The sequence below is a fragment of the Pholis gunnellus genome, assembly GCF_910591455.1.
Source record: "Pholis gunnellus genome assembly, chromosome: 17".
Taxonomy (NCBI): Eukaryota; Metazoa; Chordata; class Actinopteri; order Perciformes; family Pholidae; genus Pholis; species Pholis gunnellus.
Window position 1 is genome coordinate 12,304,355 of NC_136544.1, and position 20,713 is coordinate 12,325,067.

Sequence of the window (20,713 nt, forward strand, 5' to 3'; positions counted from 1 at the left end):
TTGCAAGATACGTTTTCCTGTAAAGTCGTTTAGTGTATAGTGATGCTTGTCCTGTCCATGGTTCAGTGTTCATGTCAGTAATTCAACAATTTAGCTCACCAGCATAAACTCAATCCAACCATTTCCATGATTCAGCTGTGGATATTTGGGGATATGTCTCACTTGGAATATGTCCAAGTGAGGTAATTAGAGGTAATTGATGTTGCTATTTTGTATGCAACCATATGAAGTACAGAATAGCATCACTAGCTACAATTATTCTACTATTACATTTGAATTCATGCTAGATGATAAATCAAAGTATACAGTAGTTCAAACAAACCATCAGAAACATGGCAGTGCATGTGTCATAGAACCTTAAACATTTTGGGGATTATTTCAATATTAGAGGATCGATGTTGAGTCTTGGAGAGCTCTGATGCAACCTCTCTTCTTCTTGTTTATATAGTCTTTAGTTTTGAAACCTGATTTGACAAATGTGATGTAAACACTTTTTATCTTCATGTAAACAAAAGTTTGTATTGGGAAGAAAAGCACTTTAGATGGTAAATTAGAGTATGGATGAGGTTTTAGGGGGCTATTTGGGGAAATAACGACCAACAGTATATGTTGGTAATTTTACTCAAAGTATTGTATACAACACACAGATGTTTATATCTCTTCATTTTTAATGTTCAATTTGTAGTCAAATGTGTAAAACATCAGCAGGCTGCTTTAAGTTTTGCAATCATGAATATATAAATGGGGTATGTTGTGCCATGTTTTCTTAAAAACATTTTGACCAGTGCATTTCTTATAATATGTTAACCATATTTAATAATAAAAGAAGCATAGGCCTCTTTTCTATATGACTGTTGCTTTGGTAGATTTAATGTTAGTCATAGAAACTGGATGTCCCTGTATAGTATTAACTGTACATTTTCATGTTTTTCCTATCTTGATGTTCACAGTAATGTATTGGTTTTTGGCTTTACTACTTTTCAATGTGCAACTCATTTCTTGTATCTGAAAGATAACTAAAATAAAAACAGAAAGTAATGTGGCTTTACCCCTTTTAATAGTGACAACATTTCCGTTTCACGTACAGATTCTCCCTTTACTCGACTCCACAGTGAGTTCAGAGCACGAGTTACAAAACAACGTGTGTGTGTGTGGTGGCAGAGCTTATTCATGGCCGCACAGTTTTCTTGACCCCAGGGCTTTGAACAAAGGCATCGTTATACTGCTCAAAAGATCCTCACACCATTCTCTTTAGCACTTTGACAAACAATTTACACCTGCAGTCACTGAGCCTAATGAGCTCCTGGCGTTAGTTTGTGTAGGGGGGTCATAGTGAGTTTAAACCCTTTCCTCTGTCTCCATCTGCTGGATAAATATACCACATGAAAGTAAATGCTGAAGTGGATCAGTATTTTCATACAGTTTTACAGAAAGAAGAGACTAAGGAATGCAAGCCAATCCTTAATTGTGATCGTACACATTTCACAAACCAGTTAACATTCAGCTGCTTGAAGATGTACAAAAAAAGCAACCAATAAGAAAAACGTATTATACCTGTTTGGCAATATAAAAAAGCTGTATATAGCAAATTTGACAGTTAAAAAATAAATACATTGAGACTTAAATATTGTACTCATACATAGAATAAATGTGAGCATCTGCATACTTATTATATTACTGAAAACAGACGAAAACATCTGACATCTGAGCAGCAGAAATTCTGATTTCTACAAACATTGAGGTCAGGATGGCAGACCTCTTGCAGGTATGTAAGTGGCATCACGACACAGACGGGTAAGTTAGGCAAACATTCATGAGATTAGGAGGGATTCAGACTCTAAGAAATGGGTCTGTCGCATAATGAGGTTGAGTGGGATGGTAGATAGAGTAGAAGAGTCACTGGGAGAATAGTAACTGTCTCTTAAGGTATTTTTCTCTGACATACTTATGTCTCTATAAAGACTTCCATTATGAGATATCAAGTATGTATCCCAGGTCCTTCTGTTCGTCCAGCTCCATTCCCTGCAACAGATCTTCAAGCACTAAGACAGTCATGGTTTGTGCTTAAAATAGGCCTCTACTGCAAAGAGAATGGAAACAACGTATATATCGGACTGGTAAATTGAGAAGAAAAGAGATAAATAATGGCTGCTTGGGTGTTCAGCTTACCCGCATACTCCTGAGGCTGCATCGGTCTGTTGATAACAGTCTGAAATGCTGCCATCCAGTCTTTCTGATCCTCGTCAGTCTCGCACGCAAATAGAAACTTCCTGTCTGGGGTCACGATTGTAATTCCAAACTGCCAATGGTGGCCTTGAGTGTTCGGGGGGAGGCTGGGAAGCACAGTGTAGCTGTTTTCCTGACAGCCAATGAACACCTCGCCTCGTGCATAAGCATCCTGGCAGCAGAGGGAGAAACGCATAGTTTAATCAACTTGAATCAAACTGCAACTCAGTGTTGTTGAATGAAACACAAACACTGATTTATTGTTTTCATTAAAGGAGTTAAAGCCAAAATCTAGATACATTTAGATGGAAAGCTATTTGTCTAAAAGGGAAACTTATTTGACATTGAATTATAGCGCACTGTATAAGTCTACCAGTGGATCTTTGAAGTACATGAGCCTCCTGTCATCCATCGTAAACCATCTCTTCTTGAAGCCCTCTGTGTGCTGTGGGACAGAAACAAAAGCAGCATGCCAATTCATACAGTAGAGCTACAAATTGCTCCCGAAGGCAGTGCTTTCGGTGTACATGTGACGTGAATGATTAGTTAGTCCTGATGGGCAGGTGGCACCTTTAATGGTAGCTCCTGCCATCAGTGTATCAATGGGTGTGAATGACATGTAGTGTAAAAGTGCTTTGAGTGGTCGGAAGAAAAGTGCACGTCCATTTACCAAATGTCAAATAAAAAACTTTGCTTTCATGCTCTGCAAGACACTGTTATATGTATTGTATATCTCCTTAACATATAAATCAAAAAGTAATGAAACAACATCAAATGCCTTACTTTTGGACCAGTCTTCTCCATGTAACCCTCCTTTATGTAGTTCCTGGTTAGCTTTGGCAACAACTGGACAAACAAAGAGCAAATACTTAGTCACTGATAAACTGTGTGTGTGTGTTGAACTATTACTATTATTTTTTTATTGTAAGTAACTAATATCCCCCAAGTCAATATACAAACAAATGCTTTTGTATCTTCATACTCACATCAGAGGTGGATGCTCCAGGAAAAGCCACCTGAAGATAGTGAAACCTGGCTGCTCTGATGGCATTGAACCAGTCCACCATTTCCTTCAAGACAGGGCATCAAGAAGTTCAGTGACGGACTTTTACTGAAATACCTTTTCCTCACACATGCATCACCAGCCCTGATACTCCACAATAACCTCCAATGACAAAGACAAAATGTCTTTTCAAAGCTATAAACCCGAAGGACATGTGCCCCATCTTGAAGAAGTGGCATATTCTCACAATGTTATTTCAGATGCTGTGTGAGTTTTATGAAGCCTTATTTTATTAAGGATTATATAAGTAAACTTCTCTTATTTGTAATGGCAAACTATGTCCACCAGAGGGACATGTATACCGTTTCCTGAATCCTGAGAAACACCCCGGCTCTTTTTTTTCCTCCACTTAAAACACCAAACAGAAAGTCACTTCACCTCACCTTTCCATCCTCATGGTAAACAAAGACATTCCTAGTGCTGTTGTCCTTCAAATAAGTTATCTGCAGACCCTGGGCAGTGCCGATTTTTGTTGGCTGGAAAGTGGCATTCACAGAGTTGATCTTCATTATCGCTTTGGGCTCTCTGGCCTGCAGAAAAGAATGATATGTTTAGAAGATGGATTGTCGATGGTTTGTCTTGGTTTCTCCTTCCACCTTCCTCACACATGCTCTACATGGGATAGAACATAATGCTGAAGTTTAACACACTGTGACATGTTTTACCAGTGATTTTTAAAATGAGAGATAACCATGTTCTTGTACTTATAAACATAGTAATAAGCAACATTTTGAAAAGGGAGTTTAATGGGATCTCCAGATTCCACCAGAAAAATCAAGACATTTCTATAGAGGGAGAGTTTTTGTATCAAAGGCAGATCAACAGATCAAATTCGGATTTTAAAAAAGTGTGAGGGAACACTCACGTCGTGTTTGTTGAAGTACTTCAAAACACCTTCCCGTTCGGACAGAATAAAGTTTCGGCTGAGGTACTGTCCATTGTCTCTGCCTCTTTTCCATAGAAAGCCCTCTCTGTAGCCTGCCGGGAAAAGAGCGCACGGGTCGCGTTCAACACGGAGCAGTAACGAGAGAAAAAACAGAGGAAAGACAGACATTTATACAACATTCTCACAGATGTCACTATAGGGAATATCAAGCTATGGTAAGCCTCAGTATTATTTAGACATATTTAAGGTAGCAGAAGTTGTTTTTTTTGGGGTAGTGGGCAGCAGAACAAGCTGTTAACACAACATTGTCAAATCATTTTCTGAAGTTCATATGGCTAACCTGTTAGCAAGTTGCCCATTTACACATCCAGCAGACAGAACAACTTCAGCGTATTTGTGTTTCTGGTCACCCAAAGAATATACATCCAATAATCAAAAAATGTGTCTTTCTTTAGTTGTTAAATATAAGCTATAGTTGCTATCTTTGACTGCCATTTGGCGAGTTTGCTGGAAACCTAAACTCTCCAACACACTGTAGAGCTGAAGGCACACAAAGGCTTTAGATCCATTATGTCGATTACTGAAGCTTTAGGCTAATAGTCATGAACGATATTATCATTCCCCGAAGCAACTTCCTTCACTTGAATTAGCCCCACAACATTTTCTTGGTAAATTAGCTTAAATTAATGCCGATGCTTCGCATGCATGTCTTCATTGGTCGCCATAAAATCCATTCAAATTGTGCCCATTTATCCAGCACATTGAGAGACACAGTAATCTTTCATTATTTTATGCAACAGTGGTCATTCAAGAGTGAGAATATCACACAGGACACTGATCCGGAAACAATGCTGGAGGAAACCGCTGACAATCCTATTACAAGCAGCTGTAATATGAGGGTGTGTAAGTGTGTGTGCTCACTTTTAGCTTACAGAATGTCACTATGCAGCAGCTCAGCAGTGGTGGGAGGAAGCACCTCTGTTTTTACTGCACATAAATAATTCAGCTTCAACTGATGACTTCCTCTCCAGGCCTTTAGACAACCACCAAAGCACCATTGTGTCACAACTACCAATCCGATCAGTGCCAGTGTAGGAATGAACATAAAAATATGCGCACCATCATTTTTAATCTCTTCTAAAACTTGATATCAAACAGTCCCTACACACATAGATCTTGTTGGCTCCGTTCCTGGGCCTGTTCCTGACACCGGCCTCTCTGCCAAAACCCACTGTGAGCCAACAGAAGCAACACTTCAGAAAGAAAATGCATTGTCATTGCCCTACGCACATCCAAACAACACACAGACACACGAACTTCCTTGACTTGCGCAAATCAGCAATATAACAATATTCAACAGAAATATCTAAGAACAGGATTTCATACAATTATAAACTTGATCTTTATTCAGTTTTGGCATATTCAAGTAAGAACACTTGTTTGCACGACCACAGAAGCTACTTTTAGCTCATAAGATGTTATCAATCCGGCAGCACTGTGTGCTGCAATTACCACAACTGAAAACTGTTGCAAGGTTTATTAGTATCAAGAGACTTTTACCACTTTTCAGCTTTTTCTTCTTTGATTCTCGTTTTGTTTTATGTCTCTTTAGACTTCTTTTTTCTATTGTTCAGTGTAGTTTTAGTTCCAATTTTAATGGAGGTGGTATTTAGTATATTTCTCATACTTTGTTCATGATACAATAACATCTGATTTAACTTGATGAAGTGAGATAATGTATGTACTGTATATAGATATGTAATTTACCAAAGCTGTAAGCTTAGAAATGCTCCTTGAAAAGTGTTTGATTTTGACTTTGGAATAGTTTAGGAACCCTAAATATAATAGCAATAATCCCCTTTGATGCCAACTCTCAACCTCACATATATAGCACGTAACTGGTTTCTTCTGACTACATGGAAATCTCTAAATAGCAGACTGCATTAGAAACAACCTATAAACCACTTCCCCTGCGACGATCTGTACAAGAAAAGCATTTCCAATGAAAGTAAAGTTCCTCATTCAAATGCTGGTACGGTATGAGCTAAACAGCAAAGCTAAAATGTTTACACTTTAATGTTTGTCTTCTGGTCCACCTGCACCACCCTATCTCTTCCATCCAGTAATAAAGTCATCGACTGGTCTGAGCTGCAGTAAACTTCTGGTTGAGCAATAGTTTCATCAATTATTCATGATTCTGACATTTTTTTCACCGCTGCTGAGAGGGGGGGGGGTCAAACTGGGGTCAAACTGTCAACACAACACTATGGAGAACAAGATAATTCATTCACTGTTAAAAACAGGATGTCAAATATTTGCAAACACTTGGGAGACCAAAGCAAGTTGTTTACCACTGTGTCTCGCTGCAAAATTTTCCTGGCATAATTATAGGAGCAATGTTACATGGAATGTTATGTAGAGTACACAAAAGAGGCTATTCTTCCTCCGTGGCAGAGACACACAGCCACATGCTCCTAAACCTCTGCACAGCGCAACACAAGAGGCCTTTGACAGAGAGGGAGAAAGACAGAGGCAGAGTGGAAGGCTTTGACAGTCATAAGACTCGGATAACAGCTTTATCTTGTCTACCTTTAAGTAGAGATTAACCTTGAAGGGAGATTTTTTTGTTTTTCGATCATTTTTCTTACTGTCCGGTTGCTCAATTGTAACCCTGATAGAACTTAGCATGGCTCTGTTTAAAGTGGAACTGTGTTGTGAACTTGACACTGTGGCTCAAGAAATAAACACCACTCTACTACAAATTTGAAGAGAAAGTCCCGCCCATACCTTCTACAGGGAGGGCATGGAGTAACACAGTGATATCTTAAAAATCTTCCGTCCAAAAAGCAGCCACAGACCATGACCTCTATCAGGTTAACTGACTATTGTTGCACAACTTTCCGTTTCCAACACAGAAGTCACAAAGGAAAAACAGTTATAGTCAGAGAGACACACCTCTGTGGTATTAAGTGCTGCATGTGTCAGTTAATTTTCATTTCAGTCACTGAAATGACCGTTCAGTAAAACTTTACTTTACATTCACCAATTTTGCATTTTTATGCAGTATTTACACACTAAATACATGGTTTATAAAACTAAAATGTAGTTGTAAGCAGATGTAAGTGTTTAATGTTGTATTGGTCAACAACTTTAACTCATCCTCTGGGCACCCATAGGTGGGTGCTGAATGACAATATAGTAAAACACAGTTGCGATGTAAAATAAATATTCATAAGTTCTTGGTGACAAATACTGTACATTTATAACCACTTAAATCTAATATCTTATTGTTTGTTATAAACCCTTTATTACATGTTAATGTGTATGCTGCTTATAAATAGGGGTTAACACTGGAGGTGGTTTTTGAAAAGGGGTGAAAAAGGTAAAAGAGTAATTGCTTCTTTTAGCTGAGTAATATTTCAACTACTTTAACTTGCTTTACTTGGATTGTAGTCAAAGGTCAATTTCTTGCCTTCTCCATGGAAACAGTTCTAAGATTCCAGAATCTTAAAGATCACAACGGCCCAATCTCAGCATCTGCACACCCGTTGCCAGTTGCTTTGCGGGGGCCTCCATTTTTGATTCGCTGAGTCTCATTAGCAGTCAGGTTGGTGCCTCTCTCTCTCTCTCTATCTCTCTCTCTTTTATGAGGCATCACAAGGCAATTAGCCAAGAGACACTTGTCATTTGTAACTCATACGGTCTCACAGGCACATGATTCAGCACAAGAGACTAAGATAAGGGTTATGCAACATACATTTAGTGGGGAACGGAGCTTAGACAAATGACAAACTGGTTTGAACCATGAGGAAAGGGTAAAACAAACTGTGGCTAGGGGGAAACAGAGGTGGGTGTGGATAAGCAATAAACAGGAAGGTAGAGCAGAGGGGGGAAAAATAGGACACATGAGAAGCTGAAGTTTTCTTCCCCTGATGACCAACCCTCATTGTCTCTGCAACATAAGCCACGCTGACACACCATCTATCCGTCGAGCACTCAGTCTATCTGGCAGGCTAATTGGGCCGGGCCATATAAATGAGCAGTGGGTAATGGTGCCTACTGAGCCATGAGTTATTCATTAACATCCTTTGACTGTGTAATGTCATTAGCAGGCCAAATAGCACCTCTACACACACCCCAACAGATGTATCCATACAGTTTTCTCACAAGATCACCATCACAAGAGTTAGTGCTGCTTTAAGTTACTTCCCTACCCAGAATATTGTCACATCTTTCAAGCAACAATCTTATGGATCCAGATAAACAATTGTACAAGAGTATGTCAACTGGGCAGAGATGCATTTTATTCTTACCTGCTGAGTAAGGCTCCTGCCTCTCCACACACTGGAACTCCTTCCTCTCGTACTTGGCTCGGATCCATTGTTCTCGCAGGAGCCTGCAGACCAGTTTGCGTTAGACACTCAGCTCTGCCAGGGTTTGACGTTTACTGCATAAATAATTAGGCCAATTTGTTGGAAATGTCTCATTAACTTACATGGATGTCGAGGCTCAGAACAACATAGTATTCAAACTCGGAACAAAAGCAGTCTAACATTGCATGGCTCATCTTCTCGTATTCATCCCTTGTGTCTACCTTGCCATTCGTAGATGATATTGACTCCCATATCCTCCATCTTTATTAAACTAATTTCTCTGGACTCTTTCTGTTCCCTTAGTAATTATCTTTAACATTCTCAAAGCATCATGCATGAACAAACGCCTCGCATGTGCATGCATCATCAGTTTGCTTCTCACCTCATCATTTCACCATGCTTCATCTGCTTTGTTATCTTCAACATATCAGCATCACAATATCAAGCTTTCTTCCCTGAATGCTCAAAGCTCTTTGTGGATAATAGATTTGCCTTTTTCTCTCGTCTTTATTCAATCATCCCTTCCTTTGTGCGGCCTTAAATAATCCTCCTTCATAAACAAACCTCACAGCTAATTCTTTTTTTTTATTGTTATTTATATCACTGGACGGTTAAGAAGAAACCCTTGAACTGAACAGTTGCTTCCTGTTCACAGGAACTTGGCATTCTTATCACGCAGGAGTTTCTGCAGTCAGCCTGGCAACCAAAACCACTTGTTTCCCCTAAGTTAATGAATGCATCCATCTGAACAATAACTTCCGTCTTAAAGACGCAATATTTTTTCTGTCCCTGCACAAATAACCAGAAGATATATATCAGCAAGGGTTTGCAATGTTGTTGATCAATTATCTCACCCACTCAGAATGTCAACTTGGAGGGACAACACCTTTAACATATGACAAACTCATTCCATGCTGAACTACCTTTCAATAAAAATGTACCACACTTGAAGGATGTCCCATCAGGGTTGATGGTACATCTATTCAATTGAAGCAATACATTCTTTAGTGCGTGCTTTGTTGACCAAGAAGAGTTTTCCTGCCAGTGGAGCAGTGTTGGCAGTGCCTACATGTACCACGATGCATCGTGTGCAAGCTTGTGACCCCCAGGGTCCCCACCGGCCATATGGTTAATGCTAGAATGGTGGTAGAGAGATTGTCCAGAAGGACTAACAGTACGGTAAAGGAGCCTATTGGTCAGGGAATAGAAAGTGCATGCGCAGAATCAGGCAAGCGTCCCTCAGAACCAACAATTTTAGCATTAACCCGGCCATATCCTCTTGCACGGCTAATGCAGCCGCAGCCTCGGCCTCCGTCTGCTGCATTTCTTCGGCTGTTTACTCCGGCTCAAATAATTACGGCTGATTATCTGAGTCAGCCAAAACACTGTAAAATGTATTCTTGTCTATACTCTGTACTGATATTTTGAGATGCTATTTTTGCTGGTGGAAACATATCTAGTTTGCAATACAAGCGATAAGTACTTTATTGCAATTACAATGCAAATGTACCCTTTAAGACTCATTAGTTCATTAGTTACAAATAGATGTGTATGATAACCTTCACCACCACGGCTGTTCAAAATTCAGACAAAAAAGAAAAGTTTCTACTGTATCCATCTGTGCTGTAGATAGATGTAGAATCACTCTTAGATGTATTGGTGTATCAGACGTTTAGTAGGGCAAGAGGAAGACACATCACTTACATGCAGTCTTTATGTGTAGGGCAGTAGTAGAAGGCAGGAACTAACTGTTCATATTTGGCCTTGGCAGCATTGTTACCCACAGTGTCCATAAACTGCAGAGGGGAGGAAGAAAAAAACAGATGTTTGTAAGTGATATCTGAGTGTATTACTGTGTGCTCAGTGGCGTAATGCCTGTAAGCGGATGTGAATTTGGCTTCTACTTAAAGGTGCCACTCACACACACACACACACACACACGCACACATATACACAAAGATGTTGCTCGTGCTTTTCAGGCTATGTAGAATTGAGTCTGATGACTTGTCTTTTTCTTCCAAGCGGGGATGCAGGAGCAGGAATGGAAGGCAGAGAGTGATGCTCACAGTGGAGCATGGTCTGATGGGTGAGGACGAGGCCAGAGGGTGCAGACGTTACCTCAAGCCAAGTTTCAGACTAAAATTATTGGCTGGCCTTCTCTTACAAAACATGGGGCTTTCTACTTTTTTCAGGTTATGTATGAATAAAATCACTCCACGTACGCAACAGATTGTCTTACCTCCACCTCAGAGGAGCTCCAGGGATCCAGCAGGACAGATTTCACTTTGCTGATCTGAACAATATTTCTATGAAGGCCGGAGCAGCTGAGACACACAAACACTCCCAGAGTGTAGGATGCCCATTCCGGATCTGCAACTCAGGAGAAAGACAGATGTAGATGCACGCATAAACCACTAGCTCAAAATAACTGTTCACACTGAAACCTTTCTGAACCTCCTTCTAACAGACACTGATGGCTCAGCTATAATTGAAGCAGGTTGACTATAGCAAACAGCAAACAACCGTAACAGTGGTTGAGACATTATAACAGGCAGAAAAAAACTATTTTGACATGTGTACAAATTGTTTTACATTATTCCTCCTGAGGATTAAGAATCCTAATTAATAACAAGAGGTGTTGGTCCAGAAAGAGCAGAAACAGGTATAGATAGAAAGGGTCAAGACTGGGTAATGGCAGAGATAAGGAACATGGCGAGACTATGGGGTTGTCTTTCTTTCAGATCATGGAGAAGACCGACAGCACAAGACATATGATAAAATATGTATTCTGTCTATCTGTCTTCTTCTCTCCATCTCTCTGTCTTTAAATACTCCCTCAAGTCATTTATCTTTGCATCTTAAATAATACTTTTTCAAAGTGTACTCACTTCAGCCTACACAGGAAGCAGTTCACCCAAAGAGATCTTAGAGCTTGTCTCCATGACCTACATTTAACAACTCAGTTCACATCCTAGGAGCGATCAGAAAACCCTCCCCCAGTTTGCTGGTGATCAATATTTGGATGAATGTCAGTCAAGATCTGAATTGTATTTAGGTTAGTGTGAGGCCAGAGAGGTGTTTTCTTTCCATTTTTCAGTCTGGCGGCAGTAGTGAGAGAGTAGACCCGGCACCACTGCTGGCTCAGCTTGGATCAGTGTTTCATAGATATTATTTCTGCCCACAGACGCTACCAAATGTCTCCTTTAATGTAGTATTTACACAACAGCCCACATTTACTGTACTTTCCTACTGTAACTAGCAACACCTGCTTAGAAATGGTAATAAACTATCTTTAAAAATCGAATCTACCGGAAGCAAGCACATCATATACCTATACTATGAATACATATATGACGTATATACGTGTGTATCTCCATTGTTATACTATCGAGTAAAAAAAAAGTCTGTTTTTAACATGCAATGCATACATTTAAACTACAGCTATAACTACTGAAACATTTGTATGAATATTGGAAATTGACAGGCATGATTACTGTATGTCAGTTACCAGTGTGTGCAACACGTTATTCACACCTATACACAACTTCCACACGTTACATTCACACTCTTCTGCATTCAGTAAATGAGTCATTACACCTCTGTGGCTCCCCCCATAAAACATGCACTGAAGACCTCTGACATAAAGCAAACATAAACTGGAAAAAATGACTTGTTTTTTTCTGGCATATCACCCAGTTATGTTTCTGCCAAAGTAGTTCAGTGAAAGGTCAGACGTTTCTAACCCAGTTCAAACATTTCTTCAAAGGGAGACCAAGTGGAAAGAGTTTGCAGCGTGGTAATTATGAATTTCACAATAAATCCACTGCATACTTTTTTTTTCTTTTTTTTTTATGCCAAGGGAGTAAATAATTTGGCAGATTATTTTGTTATGACAATATACAGTATGCTAACTCATTTAAATTCAGGTCCGAACAGACACAGAACAGGCAAGGGTTTCAGCAAATGTGTGAATGGCTACACTACACACACACAAAGCACGAATCTTCATTAGTCATATCAATGCAAGGTGAGATTACAGCTGACGTGGTGGCTATTTTGTAACTGAGTCAGAGAACTCAGGCAGTGTCACGTAGTTTGCATGAGCGTGCTGCAGCCCTTCAACCATTGCTCATCAAAACGTAGTGAACTCGTGCTACAAAAATAGCATGAGAACAAAAAAAAAAAAATACTTCCTTGTACATAATCACAAAGCTGCACACATGCATCCGCACACACGAGACAAGTATCTGATGTGTAGCTAGCCAGTCCCATCGCCTCCTCATTGTGTCGGGCCTCTTGTAGTTGCGACATTCAACCAGTGGAACTGAGAAGTCAGTCTCCAACACAACAAGAGGCATACAAAGTCCAAAAGAGGATGAAAACATATTTGGCATATAATGTAAGGGTCGGGAAAGCAGAAATGCATGAAGTCCCTTAAAATAAGTATACAGTACTTGATTAATTCAAGTACTGTAGTCAATAGAACGAGAAACAAATTATTCTGCAGCTATTTTGATAATTAATAATACCGGAAGTCAATTTAGTCTTTTTTTCAAGAAAACAATGTAAAATATTTGCCTAACTTTCTCTAGCTGCAGCTTTCCAATTAAAAGGGCGTTGCTGCTTTTCATATTATTCACTATAGGGTTATACGTGGGTACAGACCTTTTTTCACAAGCCACACCTGTTTGCCTGTTGGTTACCCCTTCTTGTATGCCTGATGCACTTGACTGCCGATATGATAAGAAGGGTGTGACCATCATGGTGTGTGACCACATGTGTAGTATGCAAAAGGAAATCAACCTCCAGATGAATACATATTTGAACCCTCAACCAACGAAGAATAATGTACATCTGTAATATATACCCCACATAGGAATAACAATACATATTAAATATATTTTGTATTGTTTTTAACTGCTGAGACATGTATTCACGATTACAATATACTTTTTCCTTAGAGCCCTCCCCAAATTCATTACTTTTACATTTACACTCTTTCAGTACTCTTTCATTACGCCTTTGTGGGGATCTTCATTATGTCAACTTTTATATTATAACCAGACCATTCCGTGACTGTCTGAGAAGAGAACTCAACGACCTTGCGAGAAAGAACTGGAGGCACGGTGTGAAATTGTGGTGAATAGAGTTCATTATTTCAAGCTCATAATATCCCACGGGAATAACAAAGAAGTAGGATGGTCATACAATGTATTTACAAACAGGTTTAAGTCACTGCGAGGTCACTAAAATGTCTTTGTCCAGCATCTGTCAGAGTCAGACAGTGATCCCCTCCAGCTTACCCGCAGCTCCACAGTCGGCACAGTTTCCATTTCCAGGTTTCCCCAAAAGCTGTTTCACACGCTGACTGTTCTTTTCTTGATCCGAAGCCATAATGCAAATGATTCTGCCCAGATTCCTGCTCAGCGGCTGAAAACCTTAAACTCTCATGCATCAAAAGTAAGATTTCCGCCGGGACGCGCTGGACTGCTTTTGTACAACAAACGCGCCTACACATCTAACGAGAAGGCTGTCATTGTTAGGTGGAGGGCTGAATAGTAGAGCATGGTCAGTCTAGTGTATATGCTGTATAATATACAGCAATAGATTAACGTCTCAGCTCTGTCTTTTTCTAGAGTGAGACCTCCAGCGGTCATTGTGATGGTATGAAATGCGCTCACGACACTCCCAGTGTGTGAGATTGTACTTCCTCCTTCACCAATTCACTGCGTGGAAATATATCTGATCTCAAGGGGGATTTTTCTCCGCAAACATTTTAATGACCTGAACAGACGCGGTTGTTGATAAGAATTTGGTGGTAGCAACACTAAATTTCATAGAAGATATACAAAACAGAAACCCCTTTTTGCCTACAAGGATATTTATACGTATAGTATACATATCATGGTAGTATGAACGCACTCTGGCCTCTAACCAGGATTTAATCCAAAAAGCCAAAATATGACAAGTTATATAAAAGGTAAGTAATAGTATGTCGAAAAAACTCAACTAAAGTCACGGTATAGTAAGTCGCAAAAATAAAAAGTAATAGTATATTATGTTGGAAAAAAAACAGTAGGCCTATAGTAGTAAATAAATGTAAAAAGGTAAAGTAGGTCGAACGTTCATAGTATAGTATGTCGGGAAAAAAACTCGAAATAAAATAGTTTAGCACGTCGCAAAAAGTAGCCTATAGCATGTCGAAAAAAGTCAATAAAAGTCACACTATATTTATTAAATTTGTATGGCCTATTTTGCACACTATAAAATTGTATTTTGTTTTTTTATGGCACATTTTATGAAATACTATACTACGACATTTTTCATTGATTACGTAAAAGTAATGTTAAGCAAATAAAACTGGCAGGCAGTGAGCCAAGAAGCTCATCAGTGAAGGCTTTCAGAATCTTGACCTGACTGTCACATACTGAACTCACACTCTACATGTTTCAGCAATTTTATTTTTCAAAATGTCTAAAAAGTCAGTACATTGTAAAAAGAAGTTACACTTTAAAAGAAATATTTGTAGAACCCAGTGGAGCCAACCTCAGCTTGAAACAACATATTTAGCGAGACAACTTTCAGGGTCAACCGAACACCAAATATGAAAAGAAAAATACTCCTATTTGCACAAAAAACAAAAAAAAACATTTATGCTTTCTCCATGCAGGCAGATGTTTATGTTTGCTACAATGCAGAGGATTTTATTTCTTGTAATCCATGAGGTCTGGGAAAGCAGAAACTCCAGCTGATCTGGTGTCAGAATCCAAGCGATCACTTGGTATCAGGAGGCAGGTAACTCGTCTATCTGGAGGAGTTAGAGCTGGAACGAGAACGGTGGCGCCTACGACCAGGAGACCTGGAGCGAGAACGGCGGCGTACTGGGGACCGCCTCCTCGGGGAGCGGGACCTGCAAGGACAGACGAAGAAACTTACAATTACCACCTCACGGTTGTTCTTCCTGCTGAGACTCAGATCCTTCAGTGTGTGCAACAGGCTCCTGTAGATCTTTTATCAGTCTGTAGTAGCAAATACAATGTTCTTCGCAGTGGTATTTAGGTTGGAATTGGACAGTGTGGAGGAGGAGGGCATTGATAAAAATGTATTTTTAAATATGTAAAGAAAATTGATTTGACTTTGTTTTCCTTGTTCCGATGTATCTCTATTGGTGTGTAAGTTCATGGAGAGAAACAAAAATGAAATGAAACAACATGCTTGGCCAATAAAGCTGATGAATGAACGAAACCAAACAACATGAACATACGCTCACATGATATTGTGAAAATCAAGTGTAGGTAGCTACTGATTGAAAAGCATTAATGTACCTTCTCCGCATGCGTGGTGGACTGCGACGCCACATAGGTGGTGGCGGAGGCATTCTGCGAGGGGGAGAAGGTCTACGAGGTGGAGGGCGAACTCGTTGAGTCAGCACGGCAGATGCACTGATTTCCTGTCCGTCAATCTGACCTAACAATAACAAAGATGAAACGGAATGTTATTCAACATGTATGCCTAGTAGAGTAATGGTGTGAGACAGAAGCACTGAAGGGAACACGTTGGCCTACCTCCATCCATGTGTTTGAGGGCCTTCTGAGCCTCATCGGGAGTCTCAAACTCCACATAAGCATAGCCCCTGGACAGGTGTGGGTGGACCCGGTCCATTGGCATATCGACCATTTTGATTTTTCCATAAGTGGCAAAGATCTCCTGGATGTGGTCCTGTGCAAGAAAAGACACAATAGGTTTGTCAGAACCATGTTAACAGAAAATCATTATTATCTCAAACATTCTTCTTTTTTTTACTTTCCATTTTGATTATAAAACACGGTGTTGTTATCTACCTAACATTACGTTCCCGAGGTCATAATCTCAAATCATGTTACATCATATATCAACAATCTTAACAGTTTCTCAGCCGACCTTGGTGACATTCCTGGTCAGCCGCCCTAAGTGAACTTTAGTTGGTTTAGGGCTTGGGCTTCTTTTCCTTCGCTCCTTGTCATCTCCCCTCTTCTGTGTTTTGGACCTGATGATTCACAAACAAAACATTTGATTAATCAGGTCTCTAACAGGCAAAAAAAACCAACAAGACATTAAAGTCTATACATAATGGGTAGCTAGCTGCGTTAGATATAGTGACTCACGCTGAGCGGGATCGGCGGCGGTTATCATGGCGTCTACGGCTGGGGCTGGGGGAGCCTGTGGTGCTGGAAGATGAGGAACGAGAGCTTGAAGAACCAGAGCGGCTGGATCCAGATGAGCTGGATCCGCTTGAGGAACCTGAGCTCGAACCAGAGCTGCTGCTTGAAGTAGAGCTAGATCTTGACATGGTCAAAACAAGGAAAAACATGTTAGGTAAAAATAGATACATATTTAAGACACTAAGTAACAGAATAACAAACTTAAACACAAATAATCGCATCAAGAACGTAGAAAACAAACCTGCTGCTGCTGCCAGTAGATGCACTGCGACGTTTCCTAGCCTTCTCACGCCCTCTCTCCTTATCTCCTTCCTTGGTACCAGTCTTGTCTTTGCCTCTGTCTTTTGTTTTTTCCTCCTCCTTCCGCTTTGTGGGTGACGGTGCCCTAAAGTCACAGCTGCTGTTACTTTGAGATCAGATACATTGTGACTGGTGTAGGGCAGCAACTAATACTTATTTTCATAACTTTAGTCTATTGTCAGAAAGTAGTGAAATGTGCATAACACAATACCCCAGAGCCCAAGATCGTGTTTTGAAATTGCCGTTTTGTCTGACCAACAGAACTAAAGATATTCAAACTACTGTGTGATTAGCAAAACGAAGTTTTGGGCTGATAAATAGCTAACGATTAATCAGTTATCAAAATCGTTGGCCAAACATTTTCTATCGACCGAAATATAGTTTCAAAACTTGACTAAGGATAACAGTTTCTTCAAAACTTAAGCATTATTAATGCTGTTACAACCAAACGGACCGTTAAGTCTGTGCACGTCGTTAGTAACCGTCGCAATGTAGCGAGAATGTCCTAACTGGATATTTGCATATTAAAAACTTCGTCGGCTGTAATGTTATATTATTGGTAGCGCGTGTGTTATGTCATATTAATACTATTTATAACTGAAACCTCTTACACTAGTCAACTTTAATGCCAACAAAGGTAACGTTACTCTCTGACAAAATTCGGCCGCCATTGATTTTCATTGAACTGACTCCTCAAAACAAGGCGCACACAGCCACGGGGACTGCTGTTGTATCGATTAATACACTATTCATAAGCGCACAACCGGTTTAAAAACGTGACACAATATTCCATATATGATACAACATGTACTGGGATTGAAGCTAGCTCGATTGTAATCGAATATATGGTTAAACTTACATATTTCTTTTTTCAGTCGAGGTGATTTCGAATCAACCACTTGCGAACGGAGAAAACGTCGCTGCTGTGATGACGAGGGAGCGGACGTGACGTATCCACCTATGCGCCACTTACAACTCATTTGTTTATTTACCTTCTTGTCGATACAAATGTGAGTTGACTACGGTGCCTGACAACATTGTACCTATGCTGCGATGAAATACTTCATATTGATAAGTGAAATGATTTAATCACCTATCGACCTTCCCCCGACGAGGTGAGCGCTTCACTCTATTACGGCGCTGTGCTTACGCTAGCCGTTAGCTCGTCTAACGTTAACATTTGCGTTTGGTTTAACGTTACTATACGGCATCGTATACCTACTGCCACCGCGGCGACCGTTGTTTTTCACCAATCCTCTTGACTATTTTTAATCTGGACGAAAGTATCTTTCTGATAACCTGTAACGTTAGCCACCTCGTACTGTTACTGTTTATTTATGCAAATTATGTCAAAATATGCGGTGACAGAACAAATAAGATCTTTTATTTTTTTTTAATGTGGAGCCGTATTTATAAATATACGTTTCTTGTTTTACTGGATAATAACCAAAGTGCTTCTTGGTATAACACGATGCAGTAAGTTTGATGTTACAACAGTTCGAAAACAATATCTTGTTTTAATAAGGATACTAGGAAGAGCTGAGCAAAAGTTTTGCATAATGTTGGAAGCAATACTCCTCTGTTTTACATGGTATTTTCATATACAAGAAGAAGTCCACAGCAGCAGCACCTGTTGTTTATTTCCCAGTATTAATCGTACACTAAACGTTAACCGGGTTTTTTTTACTACATGTTATATGAATCTTCTAGAGATCAACCGCCAAACTCACAGAGTCCCTCTAAAGTGAGAAACTATGGGCCGGCTGGATGATGCCGCCAAACACAAAGTGGTGGAGCTGCGGAGGGCTGGTCTGAGTTTCCGTAAGATCAAAGCTGTGCTGGAGCTGGAGAACATCAAGGTGTCCGCCCAGGCCATCTACCTGTTCCTGAGGGAGTTTCAAGGGCGGCCGCCAGGGAGGGTTAGACCTATGGAGGCTGGAAGCAGCACATCACCCATCACACAGGTGCAGCCTCGAGCCGGGGCAATGCAAGAGAGCTGGAGTAACATTCAAATCCAAAATCTTCTGCGGGAGGCATCTCACCATGCTGGCTTTGTAGCTGCTGCCAATTTTCCCAAACGTACTACCACAAATCCAGATACTGGAGTAAAGCCATCTGGGTATGGGGAGACTAGTGGAGGCAGCCGGCCAGAACAGCAACACGAGGAAGCTAAGGAAGAAAATGACATCCAGATTGTAAGTGTCACCTCCCTTGCACAGAGCAGCCAACCAAGAGTTCCCCCCACGGTAACAACAGCAGAGGCCAGTGCTTTGCCTTCCACACTAACAGTCTCTGGAGTTATGAGGAGGAGAGCTTCACCTTCTCCAGCCACCAATTCGATGCTGGCAGCTCGAAAGAGGCTTTTGGACAAGGCTCTGTCACACAGGATGAAGGTACCCACTTGCACATCATTTCTCCCATTTGACACAATTTCAATTATTACGTTTGTAATTCTTGCTTAGCATAGCACAAGACCTGTATAATGCGTGAAATAACAAAAGCATCAAAGCATCTGTCAGTCTTTAACTTGCACACAATGTCGTTCCATCAGGTAGCGCCATTGTTAAGGAGAGATCACTCAAGTGTCCAGAGTGATGATTTGAGAGGTGCAATGCCACAACAACCTGAAACTTATGATCTGACCACTGAAAAGGTGAGGAAAGAGCCAACCCGATCTCCGCCATTTATTGACTTTAACTGAAGTGTGTGCCAGCACTTAACAATGACAGACTTCAGTCACCTCATGTGACCGGGCCACCGTACATCGTAAGTCCAAAGTTAGGTTTGTATAGTTAATCCTTAACACCGGTTGCTGGCACCGGGTAGTATTCCAGCATATGTCCTCACCTGATTCTGGGAGCCTGAATTTTCATTCAAGATTCATTGTAATGTTATTAAAATTGCATTTCATATTTTTATGATATTTTTGTTATGTTGCACAGACTGCTGTGGAAGGTCAATCTGGTGGAGGCAGCACCCCCAGACGTTTCCTTACACAGAGACCTTGTCCGTCTTCCCGTTCCCTTCACCCGATCCCTCGGGTTGGCATTCGTCTACCAGCACCTTTACCATCCTCGGCTCCTGGGGTTGCCGTCATCCGCTTACAGACCCCTGGAGGCCAGGGCACCGCTCGTAGTGAGAGGAACCCGAGCCCCCAGCGGGCAGTCCAGGACCCCGGGGGTAGAGGTGGTCTACAGGATCAGATTCAGACCCTGGGATCTGAGATGCGCAGCTTGGGTCAGGCAGTGAAGATGCTGGTGGAGCAGCAGTGCTGCCTGGAGAGGGAGCAGCTGCAGCAGACACACATTCAGAAGCAGATCCTCATCACTCTACAGACTCTCGCCGCCAAACTGGGACGTTGCAGCGTCGTTCAACAGCAGCACAACAAAACTCCATCGCCGTCTGGTTTGCCAACAGCTTCTGCATCTACCTCCTTCAGCCAGGACACCTTCAACTTCAACAGTCAAGGCACGTACACCCAGTGCAGCCAAACCGAGCCAAGCTTCAACTCTTTAGAGAGTTTAGAACATGTCGAGGCCTTTAAACTGCCAGGATTGAGCCCTTCGAATATGAATGGGTTTCCACCATGTAGCAATGCTGAGAACCTCCCACTTACTCCCACTCCCCCTCGCACACAACCATATGCAGCTGCATACCCACAGCA

General features: G+C 40.9%; 3 protein-coding genes across 3 annotated transcripts in view; 1 reads left to right on the forward strand and 2 right to left on the reverse strand.

Moving 5' to 3' along the window:
• Nucleotides 1-1,044: 1,044 nt before the first annotated feature.
• On the reverse strand, nt 1,045-14,160 carry LOC306709479 (arf-GAP with dual PH domain-containing protein 1-like). Its single transcript, XM_079177651.1, has 11 exons — nt 13,852-14,160; nt 10,788-10,918; nt 10,253-10,344; nt 8,489-8,571; nt 4,155-4,267; nt 3,673-3,819; nt 3,213-3,296; nt 3,010-3,072; nt 2,600-2,671; nt 2,170-2,398; nt 1,045-2,080 (listed from the first exon to the last, which is right to left on the reverse strand). The coding sequence occupies exons 1-11, from the start codon at nt 13,940-13,942 to the stop codon at nt 2,052-2,054; spliced, it is 1,134 nt and encodes a 377-aa protein (XP_079033777.1). The 5' UTR covers nt 13,943-14,160; the 3' UTR covers nt 1,045-2,051.
• Nucleotides 14,161-14,991: 831 nt separating this feature from the next.
• Nucleotides 14,992-17,970, reverse strand: rnps1 (RNA binding protein S1, serine-rich domain). Its single transcript, XM_079177162.1, has 7 exons — nt 17,909-17,970; nt 16,991-17,134; nt 16,693-16,869; nt 16,469-16,574; nt 16,114-16,267; nt 15,874-16,015; nt 14,992-15,458 (listed from the first exon to the last, which is right to left on the reverse strand). Coding segments are annotated over exons 1-7 (831 nt in total). The 5' UTR covers nt 17,911-17,970; the 3' UTR covers nt 14,992-15,352.
• Nucleotides 17,971-18,782: 812 nt separating this feature from the next.
• LOC306709684 (uncharacterized protein) overlaps nt 18,783-20,713 on the forward strand; it is a 3,231-nt gene continuing 1,300 nt past the window's right edge. The window contains exons 1-3 of the mRNA XM_079177931.1: nt 18,783-19,442; nt 19,601-19,702; nt 19,992-20,713. The exon at nt 19,992-20,713 is cut by the window's right edge and continues 1,300 nt beyond it. Of these exons, the coding sequence (XP_079034057.1) occupies nt 18,804-19,442; nt 19,601-19,702; nt 19,992-20,713 (1,463 nt within the window). The 5' untranslated portion in view covers nt 18,783-18,803. The remainder of the gene's footprint in view (nt 19,443-19,600; nt 19,703-19,991) is intronic.

What these genes read in the sequence shown, in the direction of transcription:
- LOC306709479 (XM_079177651.1), bottom strand. Translation starts at nt 13,942, where the DNA reads ATGGCTTCGGATCAAGAAAAGAACAGTCAGCGTGTGAAACAGCTTTTG. An exon ending in TTTACCATGAGGATGGAAAG is followed by an intron (nt 3,297 to 3,672) that starts GTGAGGTGAAGT and finishes CCTGTCTTGAAG; the next exon opens with GAAATGGTGGACTGGTTCAA. An exon ending in TGGAGAAGACTGGTCCAAAA is followed by an intron (nt 2,672 to 3,009) that starts GTAAGGCATTTG and finishes TCTGTCCCACAG; the next exon opens with CACACAGAGGGCTTCAAGAA.
- rnps1 (XM_079177162.1), bottom strand. An exon ending in TCTACTGGCAGCAGCAGCAG is followed by an intron (nt 16,870 to 16,990) that starts GTTTGTTTTCTA and finishes GACCATGTCAAG; the next exon opens with ATCTAGCTCTACTTCAAGCA. An exon ending in TGACCAGGAATGTCACCAAG is followed by an intron (nt 16,268 to 16,468) that starts GTCGGCTGAGAA and finishes TTTCTTGCACAG; the next exon opens with GACCACATCCAGGAGATCTT.